General features: G+C 52.3%; 1 protein-coding gene across 1 annotated transcript in view; it reads right to left on the minus strand.

The window, feature by feature from the left end:
* PREX2 (phosphatidylinositol-3,4,5-trisphosphate dependent Rac exchange factor 2) overlaps nucleotides 1-8,935 on the minus strand; it is a 91,594-nt gene extending 82,659 nt beyond the window's left edge. The window contains exon 1 of the mRNA XM_054178955.1: nucleotides 8,443-8,935. Coding sequence (XP_054034930.1) covers nucleotides 8,443-8,583 — 141 coding nt within the window. The 5' untranslated portion in view covers nucleotides 8,584-8,935. The remainder of the gene's footprint in view (nucleotides 1-8,442) is intronic.
* Nucleotides 8,936-17,456: the final 8,521 nt, after the last annotated feature.

Raw genomic sequence — 17,456 nt, forward strand, 5'->3', positions numbered from 1 at the left:
TACATCTAAAGGCTCAGGCAGCCAAAAGCCAAACTATACTTGGCAAGGGGGTGGGGGGAACTCTTCAGTACAAGACTGTGCGATGTGCAAATGCACAGCAGCAGCCATGGTGGTCATGCCTGAGTTTTGGTTAATGCTGCTGAGCCCTTTGCTCCAAAATCCAGTGCCTTTCCTTTTTTAATCAGTAAAAGCTTGAAGTGCAAAAAATTGACTGTTAATTAGCTGAAAGTTAATTAACCCAGCATATTTCCTGCACACATTTCTCCCAAGATGCCCAAATTAACCTCATTTCTCACGAGCCAGCAATTCTCAGCAGAAAGCGACTCTTGCTCACACATCCCTTACAGTAACCTGCATGAAACCAGCTGAAATGGCAGGAGAGCTGAGGCTCTGTGTAGCACTGCCCTTGAGAGCTGCTGGGAAGTGGCCTTTGTGTATGAAACAGAGAAAGAGGAGCAGCTTCAGAAGGTGAAAGGCCATTCCTAAGCAGTAACTACTCAATGTAATGACTTACAAACAGATAGTACAGCAGAGAATAAGCTGCCATAACTATAACACAGAAGTCTACCTTTGACAACCAGCCAGCTTCTGACCTGGCAAAAGTCTCCTCACTTGCTCTGTTGGATGAAATGATCTTGAACCAGTACTGCAGCTCCTGCTCCACCTCCATCTTCCCACACTCCAACCAGAGGAGCTTTTCACCATAGCTGAGTGCTTGTAACGTGTCCATGCAATGTAACAGACAGTTGATCCCTTGTGAACTCACACAGCTGACTCTTCACCACTTCTGCAGTGGTTTTTGGAGGGAGGGTCAGATCCTGCCCCTCCTTACCTAGAGAAGATGCTGTCTGGAAAACCACAGCTTGTGCAGCAGCAGCAGCAGCAGTGTGATTTATCCTCAGCCTCACAGGAGAGCTCAATCACCCTCAGCTGACACTGCTTCACCAGCCTGCCCCCATTTTGTCAAGCACAGCAGACCAAAACCACCAAAGAACAACTCTTTTAACAGTTCCCATCCCCATTCCCTGAACAGCTCCAGTGTCTGTCACATCCATATTCTCCCCTGCTCCTTTCTGAGGATGCCAGCCAGGGGGGCACACGAATGTGAGGGTTATTGAATGCAAGCTCCCTTCAACACCTTTGCAAAAGCATCCTAACCACAGCACATTGGAGCTTTTCTACTCTGTGGGGCCAAAGACCTCTTTGGAATCTGCAGAAAACAGGAAACTTTCCTTCCCATTGTTTCTGTCCACTCCAGGCCCTGCAGCAGCTCAGGAGAGCTGGACATGGGAAAAAGTCCTTTCGCTTCCCGTGCAGACACCCTTGCAGCACAGGGGAAGAAATGAACACACTCACACAGACCACAACTGCCAGCTTCCAGGCATTATGCTTAACAAACAGGATCTCACAGTCAGAGAGACAAATGGACGAGGAGGAACCTTAAAGTAAACAAAAAGTTATTGCTAGCAGGTCCTTCACTCCCCTGCTCCTGTCCCCATCCCCCAGGTACGTTGCAGGCAAGTCAAACATGGGAACCACAGCCAATGAATGCTGCAATGTTGTTCTTCATGGCAGTGATTCTGTGACTGAACTACAGAATCAACAAACCTGTCCACACGGAGCAACAGCAGCTGCCATCGTAACTGCAGCTGCACCTCCAGCAGGACAAACTGGGGCAGGAGTGCTTAGGGAGTATTTCAGGCAAGACATTCAACATGAATAGGAATTATTTTGTGGGAAACACATCCAGGAGTTGTTGCTGCCAAAACCACACAAATGGTACAAAACTGAAGTGTGTAAACTCAGGGCAGTTTGTTTCCAGGCCCTGCAGCCCCAGTCTCCAGCACAGACAGCCCCCAGACCACTGGTGCCTGAAGTTCATCCTCCTCAACCAGCCCTACCAACCCCCACCACAGAAACCATGACTGTGGCAGAGCCACAATTAAATCTGCCCCAGCCAGTCACAAATTCCTTCCAGCACCTCACATCTGAGCCTTCACCTTACACTGCAAGCTCATTTTTCAGAGGTACCTTCCAAGCTTTGAGGAACAAAGCCCAGCAGGCAGTGAAAGGAAGGAAGCAGCCAGCACTGAGCACAGGGTGGCCCTTTCCACAAAGGCATTCTATGAATCAGGACGGATTTGCTGCCTTCCTGCCTGACATGGCTCTGTAAAATAACTCTCCCCCACAGACAAAAGGATAAGTGACAATTAAAAAGCTTCCCACTGCATGCTGTTACTGTTCTCTCCACCCTTCTTCAGCTCCAGCTCTTTCTCCTACCCATTCCCCTACGGTAAACTCCTGCTCTTCACCCTTGAGCCTGAAAGCTCCTGAGGTCTGCCAGATGACTTGGCAGCCAGGCTGCCAGAAGTACAAAGGAGAATCAGGAGGTCTCATGGGACCTAAAGAAAGTGTCAACCCCTAACATCTCAGTGCTGTCCCTACAAGAGGATAAACTCAGCTGTGAGCAGCCTGGGAGAGAATCAGCAGAGCAATGAAGCTTGCAGAGAAAGCAGCTGGCTCTGGAGGATTATCTGTGCAGCTCCTCAGATGTTTTAAGCAGACAACCATTCCTCTGGCATCGACTCCATCTGAAGGGACAGAGCTGCTCTGCTGTCAGCACACTGAACTAGGAAACAAGATATCAGGTTATATTGCTGGCTCTGCCACGGACTTCCACTGGGACCTCAAACTCAAAATCTGTCTCAAAGCCTCCCATTTGTAGAACTACTCAGATTTGATTTATTAATGACAGCAGAGCACTGAGCGAGCTCTAAAGAGAAAATATTACACAAGTGCCAGGTTATCTCTCTGCTGAACAAATACAATGCAGCTGGGGAAAAACCACCAAATCTGTGCACTGGAGTTTCCTTTTGGACTTTGAATGTTTGCTTGCAGGACTGCACAGCTTGGCCATTGCACTGCAAGTTCAGAGGACAGGGGAAGGAAAGCAGAGGTGCACCCCGAGATGCTTGCCCTCCTGAGCAGCTGAAGCCTGAAGACACTCTGGCTTGCCCCCAACTCACCAACAGACTGCAAAACTCAGGACTCATGGATGCTGGAAGGCACTTCCAGAGGTCACCCAGCCTGATTTCTTGAGCTGGAACAGGTTGTGCAGTCTTGCCCAGCTGAACTTTGAGCAACACAAACATTCCACAGCCTCTGAGCAACTACTTCAGGTTCTGGCCATCCTCGTGGTACATTTTTCTCTCCCCTCACACTGAGCTGGAATTTCCCATTATCCACTGCCTCTCTTTCCTACACTGTGCACCTCTGAGAGGAAAGTGGCTGCATCTCCACATCTCCCCAGCAGGTAGCTGTAGACAACAAGTCCACTGAGGCTCCTCTTAAGGTTGAGGAAACCTTGCTCTCAGCCTCTCGTGATGCTTCAGGGACCCTCCTCACCTTGCTGCCCCTCCACTGGACTTGATTGTTTCATGAACTAGGAAGAAGCCCAAAGACTGAAGTCACAAAAGTAATGCAAATAATTATTCAGGTGTCTTTCACTGATGGGTAGCCCAGTTCCTTTCCAAACAGGGACATAATATACAGACACCTACAGACTGGCAAGCTGACCCCACCAATATCTTAAGTCAACTGCAGCCAGTTTGGACTTGCCTTTTTGGCCAAAAGACAGGGCTTTGGTTTCCAGTTGTGAAGAACTCCTCAGCTGCCCCCACAGTGTAACGCTGTTACTAACTGTGACTTCAACAGCTCTGATAAAATTGTTCTTCATGCTAACCCTACCAGAGCAACACAAACCAACCAGGAATTTCAAAGCACTTGGTGTTTTAAAAGGGTGACAAAAATTCCTGCTGCAGAGGGTTGAAAAATAGGTGTCCATAAATACCTGAAATCACTGCAAAGAGCCTTGGGCCGCAGGGGGCAACTTCAGTCTGGACACTGATTGATGGTTCCCTCCAAGCAGCCTCCTCTAAATTAGCAGCTCACATTGCAGACTTGGGAAATACATGTGGCAGGAGAGTTAGGGCTGAACTATCAGGCAGAGCAGTAAGTGGGAGACTGCAGATAGGAGATTTATAAACACAGCTAAGTCAAGAAGCTGTCCAACACCCCTAAGCATGTCAGGGTCTCCAGCATGACACAACTGGGTCTGCATTAAGCCTTAGGAACAGAAGAGTTTCTGAAATGCTCTGAGACTGGGATTTCTCCTTTCAGTATGTTGTGTTCCCACTGAGGAGTCAAACCACCTCTCTTAAAGGGCAGCTTTAAGAGAGAGCCTCAAGCACATCTGAGAGCAGCAAGAAGAAACCCACTGAAAAGCATGACCCTGCCAGCACAGTGTCATTGCCTGCACTGCCCACCACAGCAGAGTGCTTGAAAACACTCTGCAAAGCATCTCTGCTTCTTGCCATTGCCATGCATTGAACCTACCCTGCTCTGCCAGCAGGGAAGGGAAGAATCCCTCTTGCTAATATCCACCGCATACAGCTCGGGGGACAGGGGTTACACAGAGCCAAACAGCTTCCAAGCAGTTGCCCTTCCTCTGATAAAAACCCCAGGTGGGACTATTGATCCAGGCAGGCAAAGTCAAAGAAGAAGAGAAGGCCACAGTCCCATTTTTGGTAAGACTTAGGGGAGTCAAAACCAGCAGCAGCTGGAAGTGAATGGCAGAGATCTTGACTTTCTATGGTAATTGTGTTTGCACTTCCTTTTGGCTTCTGGTGATGAAGTAGCCATGGAACCTTGCTGTTCTTTTCCTGAAGAGAAAGGAAATCACACAACCTTATCAAAAAACGCAGCCAGCTGAAGCCCTTCCCTTCCATTCACCCAAATCCCTTTTAGAAACCCAAGTGCAATGAAGTCACTAACCACTGCTGTAACTGAGACACACGGAGGGAGCTGGACTCGACGAGCCCCACAGATCCAACCTGAGATGCTCCGTGACTCGTGGCTTCTGTGGTTCTGTACGGTCAACGCACACAGAGCCACACCAGGCTCCACGGCCTGCGGTAGCCACTGGAGGAGCTTCAACCCAGCACACAAATCCTCCCTTGCTTCCCTGGATTTGTAGCACTGAATGTCACCCGAGTTTACCTGAAGTCTTAATTGCTATTAATCTCTTGTCCAACTAATTAGTCTGCTCAACAATCAGAGAAATACCTCTTAAGCCAAGAAAGGAGAGGCTCAGTGAGGCAGGAAAAGGAGAGAGATGAGGAGTCACACAGCCACCAGGAAGGCTGGGCAATAAACCTTATACACAACATCTCTTTATGCTCATTGAAGAGCCAGGATTTGGCTGAACAAGGCACACAGTTAAAGAAGACAAGCCCTTTTTTCACTCCAGTGCAAGCAGAAGAGAGGGGCAAAGACAGCACAGTCACATCTAATGGAATTAAACTGAGCTGGGAGAGTCAACTGGCAAAAAGTTACAGTCACAGGAGAGACTCTGAAATCACACTGCAGCCTACACAATAAACCAGCTTTGTTCCCCCCCCCTCCAGCTGCTTCAGGATCTGAGCAGTCACCCCAGCTGAGGCTGTGGGGTTTTGGAAGGCTTACACAAGTGCCAACATCTGCTTCTCTTCCCATCAACGTCAGCTCTGTCAGAGCATCAAACTGCACCAGGAAAGCAGCCCCTGCCACAGGAAAAATAAACCCTGCCACCACGGACACCCCCTCGAGTGCCCAGAGCAGCAGGTCTTTTGCATCTCCAATTCCTACTCCCAAATGAGGCTTCTCAAATATCTATATCCATACTTCTGAGCTTATGTAGATGTAGTTACCTTCTACTGTCTGCAGCCTACTGCCCTGCATCCCAAAGCCCTTCAGGGCCCGGGCTGCCTTTCCTGGCCCAGCAATGCACAGCACAGTCAGAGAAGTGAAGCTTTACATCAAATTACAAGGTGCCAAAGCAGCCACTTTGGGGCAACTCTTTGCTATTACAAACTTGAATTTCTCAGCAGCCTCTCCCCACAGTTTTGCTGCTTTCTTGGCTACTGCTGTGCTGAGGGTTCAGGTTATCCCCCTGAGTTACATAGCAAACGGAGCCCTGTAGGGAAAGCATCAAGCAGATCTTAAACACAACAAAACACAGCCAACCAACACCAACAAACAAAGCCTTTTAAAAAGTCCTTCCATGAAAAAGAAACAATCAAATCTGCTCCCCAGCACAAAATCCTGGGGCACTGAGACTCAGGAAGTTTCAGGAGTTTTACTGCAGCTAGCCAAAGGCGTTCAGAGCAAAGTAGGCAAGTTTCACTGTGTTTGTGCAGAGCACAAGAAACAAACTTCCCCTTGGCTTCTGCTGTGAAGAATTTAAAGGATGAGGCATTGATAAAGTTAGAAAACTGCTTCAAGGGCAGCTTCTTCATGGCCACTGAAGGTGGCACTAATTATTCAGTCATGCAGTGGGATGACAACCATTTGAACAGCAAATATTCAGCAGTTGTTGCTTTCTCTCTTTCAGACAGTAAATCTGGGGGGCAGGGGGGGTATAAACCCGGAGCAGATTCTCACAGAATCCCCTGCAAGTGCAGCTTCTTTCACTGCAGAACACAGATTTCACCTCAGGGAGATGATGTGATCCCCAGAAAAATCATCCAGCAGCACACAGATCCCACTTGCTCAAACACTAAAGCATCAATGGTTTGTAAGCAAAACCTCAGCTTGTGGCTCAAAGTTCTCCACCAGCAGACAGCTTTCCAGGAGGCTTTAGCACCCTGGGTAAACTTCTTCTGGCACTCAAGTTCTAAGAAGGCTAAATGCTAACAGGAGCAACCACTCTGGTAGCACAGTGAGCCTCCAAGTGCTGCAAGGAAAGCTCAGAAGCTGGCTCCTCACAGCCAGGCTGAGGTGCACTGTTCCCTCGCAAGGAGCCACATCTCTCAGCTGCCACTTTTCACACACACTGCTATGAGAAACTTGCCTCAGGAGCAGGTATTCAACTGAAGCTCTCCTCCCTTGCTCCATGTGATTTCACTCATCTGGATCCACACTGCACAAAGGCTCCTCCATGAGCCTGTTATAGTCAGATGCCCCTTGAAATCTGTGCAGTCTGCCCTGTAGAAGGAGCAGAGCACTTCAACAGCAGCCTGCTCTTGCTTCAACTCTGCAGCCCAAAATTAAAGGTTTTGCAAATCCCTTAGATTTGCTGAAATGATTCATGACTCACCCCAAAGCTGAGCCTTAAGTTAAAGGGCATTCCCTTAACAATAGATGCAACAGGTAAAATCCCTTTGTGCTAGATGGAAAACTTGCACAGCCACTTCCTCAAACTTCTCTTTAATGAAGCAAAGCACACTGGACCGTTTACCAGTTCTCATGGTTCTGCTGAGGAGAGACAGATGGAGAGAATAAGCTACTCTGCAGATCTTATTTCACTCCAGAGCCTGGGCTTTTGTGCTCCCTGTCACAGCCGAGCCGAGAATTTCCTCTTTCATGATAATAAGCAGAAAGTTCAGATCCGAAGGCAGCAAGGCAGGAAGTTTGCAGCTTGAAGGATTTCCCCTCTTCAGTGGGACAAGGGAGGAGAGGAAAAGCATGAGTGGGCTACTGGGAAATCTTTTCCAAACTTCAGCAGCTGATCAATGCTCAGCAATATCTAAAGAGTGGGGTTAAGAGGAGGGGACAGACAGCTCTCAGTGGTGCCCAGGGACAGGGCAAGGGGCAACGGGCACAATCTCAGACCTAGGAGGTTCCATCTGAACAGGAGTAAAAACTTCTTTGGTGTGAGGGTGCTGGAGCCCTGGAGCAGGCTGCCCAGAGTGGTTGTGGAGTCTCTTTCTCAGGGGAGCTTCCAACCCCCCCTGGCCACTGTGATCCTGGGCAAGCTGCTGTGGGTGCCCTGCTGTAGCACGGGGGCTGGACTGGACGATCCCCAGAAGTCCCTTCCCAGCCCCATGCTGGGATTCTGTGCGATCTGGACAGACTTCTATCTACAGGGTCCTAAAGTGATGCTACCAAGACCCCTCGGGCACAGAGGAAACCCTGCCTGCTGCGCAAGAATTTGTCACTTGGGCTTCCTGAGAGAGTGCAGGCTCCTGCCTCTCCGATCAGGGCACTGCCTGGCACAAACACTGCTACCAAGGGATGGAGGAGGAAGGCTGAACTGCTGCCCCCCAGCTCTCCCCAGCAACCCAGGACAGGGGCGGGTGCCACATGTGGCTCTCATGCCCAGCATCTGCGGCACAGCTTCAGTCCCCCCCGGTCCCTGCACGGCTCCCAGGTCTCTCGCAAGCAAGGGCACCGCAAGCCCCTGCTGAACACAAACCCCAAGGCAAACCCGAGCCCAAACTCAGCACCCCTTCAGCGCCTGTGCCCGGAGAAGTGACATCACCTCCGAGAAGGAGAGTGGGGGACACACACGACCCCTCCCCGGCCGTTCCTAGCCCTGTTCGTCCTTTCCCAGAAGAGCTGAGGGCAGGAAGCCCCCGGGGCCGCTCCGGTGCCACCGGCGGCGGCTCGGCGCCCCCCGCTCACCGACACCAGGAACTCCAGGGTGCCCACGTAGTCCCGCTCGGTCTTGAGCAGCTCGGTGAGGACGCAGACCCGCAGGCGAAGCTGCTTCTCCAGGTCCTTCCCGCTCTCCCCCCTGCCTTCCCCCTTGCTCTCCTCCGTCATGGTGAAGCCGGAGGGGAGCGCTGCCCCCGGCCCGGCGCCTGGCTGCGGACGAGGACAACAAAAGAGCCGCTGGAAGTCACATCGCGGAGCCGGGCTGCGGGCGCTCCCCGGCCGAGCAGCAGCCTCGGCTCCCGCTCCCCCGGCCCCGCAGGCGGGCAGCCCCCCCGGGCGGGCGCCTTTCCCGTCAGGAAGGGGCCAGGGCCCGGAGGAAGCCAGCGGTCACTGGTTCCCAGCTCGCCCTGTTAGCGGAGGGGCTGGAAAGGCTCCGCGGCAGCCCGGACTTGGACATTAATCAAAAGCTTTGCATCCATGTGACTGCAAACCCCTTCCCCCCCCCCGGCCGCCGGCCCTCGGGAAAAGGAAAGGAAGCGGCTGCGGGGAGCGGGGTGGCAGCGGCTGCCTGCGCACAGGGCTGAGGAGCTGCTGCCTGGGGAGCAGCCGCAGCACCGGGGCTGGGGAGCTGCCGCCTGGGGAGCAGCCGCAGCACCGGGGCTGGGGAGCTGCCGCCTGGGGAGCAGCCGCAGCACCGGGGCTGGGGAGCTGCCGCTTGGGGAGCAGCCGCAGCACCGGGGCTGGGGAGCTGCCGCCTGGGGAGCAGCCGCAGCACCGGGGCTGGGGAGCTGCCGCCTGGGGAGCAGCCGCAGCACCGAGGCTGGCAGCGTGTCAGAGCACTAATCCCCGGCCGGGGAGTCCGCAGTTGGCTTTGCTTGCCTTTAATCATCATTAAATATCAAGAGTGTGGCCAGCGGGTCAAGGGAGGGTCTCCTCCTCCTCTGCTCTGTCCCAGTCAGGCCACATCTGGAGTTCTGGGCTCTCCAGTTCGAGATGAGGAGCTACTGAGGAGAGTCCAGTAGAGGCTCTGAGGATTGAGCATCTCTGCGGGGAGCAAAGGCTGAGAGCCCTGAGGCTGTTGAGCCTGGAGGATAGCAGCCCCAGGGGGGATCTGAGCAATGCTCAGCAAGAGACAAAGGGCCAGACGCTTGTCACTGGTGCCCAGGGACAGGACAAGGGGCAATGAGCTGATGCAGTGGTGGAAAGGCAAAAAGATGTGACACCCTGGGGCCCAGGAAGTTTCCTCAAGTGATAACCAGCAAGTGGGGTCCAAGAGCAATGAGGGAGAACACCAAGCTACCACTTTCCCACCCCTAAATGCATGTTGGTGCTGTTTCTCAGGAGTCAGTGGTGAAGCCTCCTGTCAGCAAGAACTTTGTCCTCTTAGGAGAACAGAAATAAGACAGCTGGCATCTCTGACCTGGGAGATTCCCCTTGGCTCCAGCCCTAGGCCAGTGGTTTTCACACCTCATGTGCACACTCCCAGAGCTGGGTGAAGCCTAAGGAGAGGCAGCAGCAGCAGCTTCCTGTCCTATTTCTTCCCCACCATCTACCGCAGTAAGAATCCCTTCCCTTCACATTGTCAGCTCATTGCCAGGAGACCTTAAAGCCAAAGTGATCTTTGTCCCAGCTGACACTTTCTGTCCTCACACAGGCAGTTCTTGCTCCCCCATTCAGGCAGCTCCAGCTGCTGGAGCCAGCAGAAGCATAACTGACAGCACTGTCGAGATGGTTGTGACTCACATAAGGCCACGGAACCCGGAGCCACAGCAGCTGTGCAGCAACAGCCAGGGCAGCTCTGAGCACCAGGCACACCGTGGCCATGTCTACAGCTACCCTTTTGCCTGGCAGCCTGCTGTCAGTACTCGAGACCAGGGCAAGTGACTCTCTTCCACTCCTTTCAGGGGAAAGCTGAATTGCTCCACTTGTAGCTTTCACTACACCAAAACTGGGGGGGGGATAAAATAAAAGGCCTCATCCAGCCTGGCCTTGAACACCTCTGGGGAGGAGGCACCCACAGCCACTCTGGGCAACCTGCTCCAATGTCTCCCCACCCTCACTGGAAAGAATTTCTTCCTAATCTCCAGTCTCAATCTGCCCTGCTCAAGCTTCAATCCGTTCCCTCTCATCCTGCCACAAGCCCTCCTCAAAAGTCCCTTCCTGGCTTTTTTGCAGCCCCCTTGGTTTATTTCACCTCCTGTTGCGGTGTGAAACTGACCAGCGGTCTCCAGTCGCTGAAGATGCACCCTGAGGTACTGCAGGTATTGAAGGTTCATTTAAGATTTCCAGCAAATTAAGCAAGGCTACTAATTAGGCTAAAAATTCTGTCTGGCTTTATTTGCCGGGTAAAGCAATATAGGAGCCTCAAATATCAAGCAACTGAAAGCCCAAGACACACACAAAACCCCAAGCCCCCCCCAAACAGAAACAAGCCCCACCCCCAGCCCTTGGTTCCTGCGCTCTCAGAAATTACTTTTTTCTGCTCAAAGTGTGTTGGAGAGAGAGGGAGCAGGAGGAGAGGTAACATAAAGCAGATGTCCCAAAGCAAGGCACACATCTGTGCAGGACTCGAGTCACGCTGCGGATCCCAGCACGGAACCGGCCTCCAGCTTTCCGCCGTGGTTCCAGCAGCCGACGCCTGCAGCACGGCTCCTTGTCGCTGCCAGAGGAAGAGCCAGGGCAGGCTGCTCCAGCTCAGAGGGGCTCTGAGGTGCGTGGCAGCTACGCTGCTTTCCTCTCCTCCTTTCTCCTGCCATCCACCGACCTGCACAGATAATAGAAACCAGCTGAGAGGCTGAGCTCAGTGCTTGGAGTCGCACAACAAACTGCCATCAGGCTCCGGAGAGTTCCTGTTGATGATACCCAAAGCAGATATTTTGTGTTTCCAGCCCTTCAGAGAGTAGGAGAGCAGAGACAGTGCTGACCTGAAGTCATTCTGAATTAGGTGTTTCAGCCAGACCTATCCATCAAGAACAGGGAAACTTTAAACTCAACTGCAAAGTTAATTTGAATTTTATTAGGGCTGACGCAGTTGCTTGGGGAGGGAGCTGAGAGAATGATAACTATGCCAGAGAGACCCTGGAGGGTTCTTCCCCAGGTGGGATTGGTACTGTCAGAAGATGAAGCTTCTGCCAAAATGAAGCCTTTAAACATTTTTCTGTTAGAGGCTATTACCAGCAGAGCAGAGTGAGGCTGGACGTGCCCAGAAAGCTCAACCAAGCACAGCTCAGGACTGCAGCACTCTCTGCATGAAGAACTGAATCCATTTGTACAAGCAGGAGTTACAAGAACCTGAGCAGGGAGCTGACCACAGTGGCACTTCATAGCAAGATATTCCACAGCCCAGCCATGATTTTTGTGTTCTCTGTGTAACAAGCTCAGGCTCTGCAGCCTCAGCCATGTGCCTGAACCATGAAACAAGGGGACAGGAGGGCAGGTATCAGCTGACAGAAGTTACCCTAAGTCCATTGCCTTCGCTGGCCATTGAAGACCCAAGTGAGGTATGGAGCAGCAGCCAAACCCTGCTGGAACCACCACCATTCATTTTAGCTATGTACAGGAAAAAGCACAAACATGTCACCATGAGCTGCAGAAGTTCTTTGGAGGCAGAAATGTTGCTGGTTTACAGCATAGCTTTAATAGGCTTTGCTTCTCTGGGAAGGCAGGAGAAGGATGGGGAAAGAGTGAGCCAAATAAAGTCTAAACACCATCCAGGTGCCTTCAAAAACACACTCAGCTCTTCAGGCACGAGGAGAGGCTGAGGGAGCTGGGGCTCTAGCCTGGAGCAGAGCAGCCTGAGGGCTGCCCTCATCGCTGGTGATAAAGATGTGCAGGGCAGTGTGGGGAGGACAGAGCCAGGCTCTGCTCAGGGATGTTCATGGACAGGACAAAGGGCACTGGGTGCCAGCTGGAGCAGAGGAGATGCCATGGGAACAGAAGGGAAAACTTCTTCCCTGTGAGGGTGGCAGAGGCCTGGAGCAGGCTGCCCAGAGAGGTTGTGGAGTCTCCTCCTCTGGACACTTTCCAAACCCACCTGGATGCATTGCTGTGTGACCTGCCCTGGGTGCTCCTGCTCTGGCAGCTCCTGCTCTGGCAGGGGCATTAGACTGGATGATCTCTGGAGGTCCCTTCCAGCCCCTACCATTCTGTGGTCCTGTGATGAAAGGGTTACACGTTGATGTTCAATGTTTGTAGAATACTTTAAAGCATGATATTTTGCTCTGAGTCACTTCATTTTTAACCTTCCCTTTCATAACACAGATGACTTCATCAATATATTCACATTGCTTGCCCCCAGTGAGCTTCAAAATGTCAAGCAGACCACTACAGATTTCCCTCAGGCAAGACTGAGTGAACAGGGAAAGACAAACTTCTTCATTCAGCTCCTCCATCTCCCAGGGCTTTGTTTCCCTAACACAACCACTTTGATTTATCACTCTAAGCCATGACAAGCTGCTTAGAAAAATGAAGATTTAAGCTGGAAATAGAAAACTAATTTTATACAGCAGAAAGGGGGAAAGGTTCAGCATTACTCTGCCTTCTACCTGATCTCAACCTCTGCATCTAGGCCTTGCAGGCAAACCACGCTGGCTAAACTCCAGAGTTTCCTCAGTTTTTCCCCCAGTTTGTTCACACATGACAACAAAACCAGGCTGCACTGAGGGGAGAAGGGCCTCAGCCTATCAATAATCAGTAATCAATAATCACAGCTTTCCTCCTTGGCTGATGGCACAAACCCTTTTGATACTAGTTGAACAGGCTACCCAGCTGAGTTTAGTGTCTGCTACTGTGAGCAACCTGCTCCAGTGTTTCAGCGGTGCCCTGGAGATTTCCCTCTCCCAGAGTCAGCATTTTCCATGTGGCAGCTTCTCTGTGTCTCCTCTCATCTGCTCTGAGCAGATCCTGGCTCCAGCTCTCCACACCTTGCTGCTTGTGGAGCTACATCCTCATCACTGCCTGCTCTGGGTTGGGTCAGCACCTAGGATTCCTCTTAACCTGCTCTTCTAGGAGTAGTTCTCTCAGCCCATCCTCATACACCCTGTTGGCAGCCCTGGGAGCTCCCTGCTGGCTCTCTGGGCTCATCCCAGCATGTCCACCTCTCTCTGCTCCTGGGGAGCCCGAGGCTGGGCACCCTGCTCCAGCAGCAGCTCTGACCTGCCAGACACTGGAGAAGAGTCGCTTCCCTCCACCTGCTGGCTACTCTTCTGTTCTCATCCCAGCACAACATCCAGCACTGAGCAACTCCTCCTGGAGAGCAGAGCACAGGACTTGCTGCACTTTTGTTGTGCCAAGGAGCAATGCAGCCTGAACAGAGCCAGGTGGTGCCTCGGGGTTCATCCCCTCCTGGTTATTTGTGAAGGTCAGCATCACTCTGTGGAGTCCAGCAGCAGCACCACGCTGCTCTGAGACAGGATTTTGCTGGCTGCAGGATGCAAAGGTGGCTGCAGGATTTGTGGGCACTGAAACATCAGCCACGTGAAGAAAAGTTAGGTTTGGAACAGCACCCGAGGCTGCCATGGGAGTGGATGATGGGGAATTTCCTGTGGAAGTAGCAATTTCATTTTCCATGGTAAAAATTCCCACTCAGCCACCATGACCTTGTTTGGAGCCCTGGAAGCTTCCTGTACAGGTGCTCCTGCAGCGTGGGGCCAAGCAGCGCACAAACACTCCTGTCAGCAAGACAAAGGCACAGCTCAAAACCTGCCAGGGCACTGATGGAGAATCAGGGCTCACTGGCCAGGAAGAGGAGAAGGAAGGAGAAAAGAAGAGGAAGAGGAAGAAAATTAGGAGGAAAAAGAAGAGGAAAAGGAGGGGGGAAAGGAGGGGGGAAAGGAGGAGGGAGAGGAGGAGAAGAAGGATGAAAAGAAGGAGGGAAGGAAGGAGGGAAGGAAGGAGGAAAAGGATGAGAAAGAGGAGGAGGAGAAGGAAGAGGATGAGGAAGAGAAAGAGGAGGAGCCCCATCCTCAGCAAATCCTCCCCTTTCTACTGAGGGCGATGTTTCTGGGTTGGGATTCAGCAGGAGCCAGCTCAGGTCAGTGCCCTGGAGCCGCTGCTGGCCTGCAGACCCTGCCCAAAGCTGCTTTCCTATCTCAGTCCTGCGCTGTCCTGGCAGCTGGTGTCTCCCTCCCTGCTCTTGGCTCTGCGGAGCTGGAGCAGGGCTGTTGCTGCAGACCATCCCTGCGCCCCTGCCCTGATCCTGTTTGCTCAGGCACCCACACGCCACAGCAGCGCCAGAGACACCCTCCGCAGACCAGCAGCACCTGCACGTCCTGGCTGTGGCTCCCACCTGTTCCTCTTGCCGTGCAGTGCCCTCTCGTGGGCCCGGGTCAGAAAATATCCTAAATACCAATCCTAGAGGAAAAACAGAAACCCCCCCGGACTGTTTGCCCCAGCGCTGTGGAGAGCCTGGACATGGGGTCCACAGCAATCCGCACTCAGGCATTCCCAGAGCTGACCCCTGGTTCAGCTGGGGTAAAACTCTCTTTGCATGGTCTGTACTTTGCATTCCAACCAGAGCTCTTTGTGTCTGCAGGGCACTGGTGTTTTTACCTCCACATAGCTCATAGATTGGAACAAAACTTCTTCTCTGTATCCATCATAATGCTCCTAATCAGCAGGCTTGGCTGTGGTGTGCTGCCACTGAGCAGGGAGCATAACCCACACGTTGGCTCCACCATATGTTGCATCAAGCCTTCAGAACAGGGTCAGTGATTCTTTATTTGCCCCCTGCCAAAGCAGTCTGCATCCCACGGTGCTCTCCCAGCGAGCAGAAGGACATCTGAGAGGAGCATCAGATGCAGAGTGCAGGATCTGACTCCATTTAGTCGCTGCTGTTAGCGCTCGGATCAAGGGATGGTGGCCAAGGACTCTGATGGGGAATACAAGTGAGCTGAGGGGCTGCACTGCATGAGCATCCCCAGCTGATGAGGGAGAGCACAGGCTGGAGGCCAGTGCTGTGTGACTGAGCCCACAGCCTGAACTCGTGGGCAGCACCTAGGGCAGATCAGGGGTACAGATCACCCTGTGCCAGCAGCACATCCCACCTGCAGGGCTGGAGAAGGCTCCACCAGAGCCCTGTTGCCACCCAGCTGAGTCTGTGCTCATCCCTGCTGACCCCCAGCACCAGGATTTGCAGTGCTCTTTGGTTGCTCCCTTCAGGAGTCAGATTCTGTGGTGCTGCCCATTCTTTACTCCACTTGGGGACGGATGGGTATGGTGACAGTGCTGCCTGGCTCTGCAGTATAGCTCTTTATGAAGCAAGCTGCCAGCCTGTAGTATTTCTAATTTACAGGGATGCTTTTACAGCTTTCATCAGCACCAGAGGAACTTTCAGGAGCAGCTAGAAGTAAACAGCTACAGAAATGCACTTCAGGGAATTCCAAATTCAATTGAGGTCTATTTGAGCTTTCAGTTCTTTTATCCAGGCACCTTTTAGAGCCAACTAGGAACAGCACAGAATGAAGGCAGGGAAGCTTTCCCTCCCTGGCCATCCAATCAAACTGAGTGGGTCAGCTTTAGAGAGGAAAGTGTTCTTCTGTTCCCCTTTGAGCCTCCTGCTCGGGCACTGGTGGGATATTCTGGTTTGTGCCTTTTCTCTTCCACCAGCACAAGAAGTCCCAGGCTCAAGAAGAGAGGTGGTTTTGTTTGATCTCCCTCACAGCAGCAAAATCAGAGCAAAAGCAGGATTCAGCAGAAGAAAGGCTCAGTAAAAGGCTTTAGAGTTGTGGATTCCGCTGATTTCCATGGCAGTAGCAGAAAACAGGATCAGCCTCATTGCATTTCCCTGCGTGGTGCATTGCTTCCTTCCCATGGCAGAGGGCACCAGCAGCACCTATTAACAAGTGCACCACTTCCCACCCAAAATGTTGGGTTCAGTCCTTTACAGCTCTGCCAGCTATCAGTCGGTGGCCCTTAGATTCTGTCTGCAGGCCAAGTATCATGTCAGCTCGACATCTGGGACGGGGGAGAGCAGGAAAGGGATGGATCTCTGTGAGAGCAGTTCAACAGTTCAGTTCTGGGGAGTCAGAACTGGCTGAGGATGGGCTTGGCTTGGCTGTAAAAGGAGAGCGACCTGGGTGTGTTAAAAGTTTTAGCAGGTTGTTCTTTGAAGCAGGGACTTGAATTTCAGGTGGGAAGGGCCACAAAATGTGGCCCTTTGATCCTCTGGAAAACCCACACACATGTCTTCAGGTTGTAAGTCCACCAAGAACTAAAGCTCCTGAGCAGAGGCTGAGACCCTGGCAGGGTGTTTTCCCATCCAGTCCATCTCTACCCAGGCAGGGTCTAACCCCATCCCAGCAGAAACATTTTTGGAATAGCAGCAGCTTGACCAACTTCCCCCAGCCTTAGGTGAGGAGGAAAAGGAAAGTTCTCCTCCCTGCTTGTTGTGTCTCATTTTCACTCAGGTTGCCAGAGGCTACTCAGAAAACAATTTGTGGCTTATTTCCTCCGCTAGGGAGTCTGTTGTCCAGAGGAACTTGGGACCATCTGGAATGTGGCAGAGAGACACGAGGAAAACTCAGATTCCTTTTCCAAGAGGTATTTGCTGAACAAAACCTTCTTGAGGAGCTGGTAAGAACAGGAAGAGGAGTAAGATGTAATATGTGGCCAAGGTGGCCACCAGCATCCTGGCTTGGATCAGCAATGACTGTGGTCAGCAAAAGCAGGGAAGAGAACATTTCTCTGTACTGGACACTGGTGAGGCCATACCTTGAATCCTAAGTTCAGGTTTGAGCCTCTCACTCCAAGGACATTGAGGGGCTGGAGCGGGTCCAGAGAAGGACAACAAAGCTGCTGAAGGGTCTGGAGAGCAGGGCTGGGGAGGAGCAGCTGAGGGCCCTGAGGGTGTTGAGTCTGGAGAAGAGGAGGCTGAGGGCAAGAGGAAACGGCCCCAAGTGGCACCAGGCGAGGTTTATGTTGGACATGAGGAACAATTTCTTCCTCAAAAGGGTTGTCAAAGCCTGGCCCAGGCTGCCCAGGCCAGTGGGGGAGTCCCCATCCCTGGAGGGGTTTTGAAGCCATGGAGATGTGGTGCTGAAGGA

Source organism: Dryobates pubescens, chromosome 3 (assembly GCF_014839835.1).
Source record: "Dryobates pubescens isolate bDryPub1 chromosome 3, bDryPub1.pri, whole genome shotgun sequence".
NCBI lineage: Eukaryota > Metazoa > Chordata > Aves > Piciformes > Picidae > Dryobates > Dryobates pubescens.